Below are 2,432 nucleotides of genomic sequence, written 5' to 3'. Positions count from 1 at the left end.
GTACCCACTCGCGTACTCTCTCGCGCTCTCGCGTACTCCCTCGCGTAACCCCTCGCGTACTCGCGTATCCACTCGCGCTCTCGGGTACCCACTCGCGTACTCGCGCTCTCGGGTACCCTCTCGCGAACTCTCTCGCGCTTTCGGGTACTCTCTCGCGTACTAACTCGCGCTCTCGCGTGCCCCCTTGCGTACTCGCGTATCCCCTCGCGTACTCGCGTATCCACTCGCGCTCTCGGGTACCCTCTCGCGAACTCGAGTGCCCCCTCCTCGCGCTTTCGGGTACTCTCTCGCGCTCCCGGGTACCCCTCGCGTACTCGCGTGCCCCCTCCTCGCGCTTTCGGGTACCCACTCGCGTACTCTCTCGCGCTCTCGCGTACTCCCTCGCGTACTCTCTCGCGCTCTAGGGTACCCCCTCGCGTACTCGCGCTCTCGCGTACTCCCTCGCGTACTCGCGTATCCACTCGCGCTCACGGGTACCCTCTCGCGAACTCGCGTACCCCCTCGCGTCTTAGCTCGCGCTCTCGCGTGCCCCCCTCGCGTCCTAACTCGCGCTCTCGCGTGCCCCCCCCTCGCGCTAGGGGGTACGCTCTCGCGTGCCCCCCCCTCGCGTTCTCGCGTGCCCCCTCGCGTCCTAACTCGCGCTCACGGGTACCCTCTCGCGAACTCGCGTACCCCCTCGCGTCTTAGCTCGCGCTCTCGCGTGCCCCCCCTCGCGTCTTAGCTCGCGCTCTCGGGTACGCTCTCGCGTGCCCCACCCTCGCGTCCTAACTCGCGCTCTCGCGTGCCCCCCCCTCGCGCTAGGGGGTACGCTCTCGCGTGCCCCACTCGCGTACTCTCTCGCGTACCCTTTCGCGTCCTATCTCGCGCTCTCGCGTGCCCCCCTCGCGTCCTAACTCGCGCTCTCGCGTGCCCCCCCCTCGCGTTCTCGCGTGCCCCCTCGCGTCCTAACTCGCGCTCACGGGTACCCTCTCGCGAACTCGCGTGCCCCCCCTCGCGTCTTAGCTCGCGCTCTCGCGTGCCCCACCCTCGCGCTCTCGGGTACGCTCTCGCGTGCCCCACCCTCGCGTCCTAACTCGCGCTCTCGCGTGCCCCACCCTCGCGCTCTCGGGTACGCTCTCGCGTGCCCCACCCTCGCGTCCTAACTCGCGCTCTCGCGTGCCCCACCCTCGCGCTCTCGGGTACGCTCTCGCGTGCCCCACCCTCGCGCTAGGGGGTACGCTCTCGCGTGCCCCCCTCGCGTACTCTCTCGCGTGCCCCCCCTCGCGCTCTCGGGTACGCTCTCGCGTACCCCCTCGCGTCTTAGCTCGCGTGCCCCCACTCGCGTACTCTCTCGCGTACCCTTTCGCGTCCTAACTCGCGCTCTCGCGTGCCCCCCCTCGCGTACTCTCTCGCGTACCCTTTCGCGTCCTAACTCGCGCTCTCGCGTGCCCCCCTCGCGTCCTAACTCGCGCTCTCGCGTGCCCCCCCTCGCGCTAGGGGGTACGCTCTCGCGTGCCCCCCCTCGCGTCTTAGCTCGCGCTCTCGCGTGCCCCCCCTCGCGTACTCTCTCGCGTACCCTTTCGCGTCCTAACTCGCGCTCTCGCGTGCCCCCCCTCGCGCTCTCGGGTACGCTCTCGCGTACCCCCTCGCGTCTTAGCTCGCGCTCTCGCGTGCCCCCCCCTCGCGCTAGGGGGTACGCTCTTGCGTACCCTTTCGCGTCCTAACTCGCGCTCTCGCGTGCCCCACCCTCGCGCTCTCGGGTACGCTCTCGCGTCCCCCCTTGCGTACTCTCTCGCGCTCCTCTCTCATTCTCTCTTCTCTCACTCACTCACACTCTTCTCTCAATCTTCACTATATGTATTCTATCAAACCTCATTTCTCTAAGCCTTTGAACGTGTTTGATGCATTTTTCAGCCGTGTAATCAACTTCTTCTATGGTCGTGAACCTTCCCAAACCGAATCGTATTGATGAATGTGCTAAATCTTCATCGGCTCCGATGGCTCTTAAAACGTACGAAGGTTCCAATGATGCTGACGTGCATGCTGAACCGCTGGACAAAGCAACGTCTTTCATCGCCATCAACAACGATTCACCTATAAATAAAAATGTTATGTATATTATTAATAAAATTTATATTAAACTCTCATTTTGTATTTTTTTTTTATTTATCTTCCTTAACGATAATGATAATAATGATTATTACTTACCTTCGACGTAAGCAAACGATAAATTGACACATCCTGGATAAGTTGAATTTGGATCACCGTTTCTAACTACGCAGGGTAATTTCTCAGTTATTTTATCAATTAAACGTTTTGATAAAAATTCCATCCAGTCGTGATCGTACTGAAAACAAACAAAAAAACAAAAATTTAGTCTTTTATTTTAAATATTGGTAATAATAATAATAATATTACTAATTAAGACAATTTTATCAGTGAAATTACGTAAT

The 2,432-nt window shown here is 59.7% G+C and overlaps 1 protein-coding gene across 1 annotated transcript in view; it reads right to left on the bottom strand.

Moving 5' to 3' along the window:
* Positions 1 to 2,311, bottom strand: part of Phum_PHUM394220 (cysteine desulfurylase, putative) — a gene marked incomplete at both ends in the record, with an annotated part of 6,044 nt that extends 3,733 nt beyond the window's left edge. The window contains 2 exons of the mRNA XM_002428567.1: positions 1,814 to 2,073; positions 2,188 to 2,311. Coding sequence (XP_002428612.1) covers positions 1,814 to 2,073; positions 2,188 to 2,311 — 384 coding nt within the window. The remainder of the gene's footprint in view (positions 1 to 1,813; positions 2,074 to 2,187) is intronic.
* Between the last annotated feature and the right edge of the window lie 121 nt (positions 2,312 to 2,432).

This window comes from Pediculus humanus, genomic scaffold (assembly GCF_000006295.1).
Source record: "Pediculus humanus corporis 1103172107888 genomic scaffold, whole genome shotgun sequence".
In the NCBI taxonomy this organism is placed as follows: Eukaryota; Metazoa; Arthropoda; class Insecta; order Psocodea; family Pediculidae; genus Pediculus; species Pediculus humanus.
Note: the sequence above shows the minus strand (reverse complement) of the source record. Positions and strands in the feature narration are given on the sequence as shown.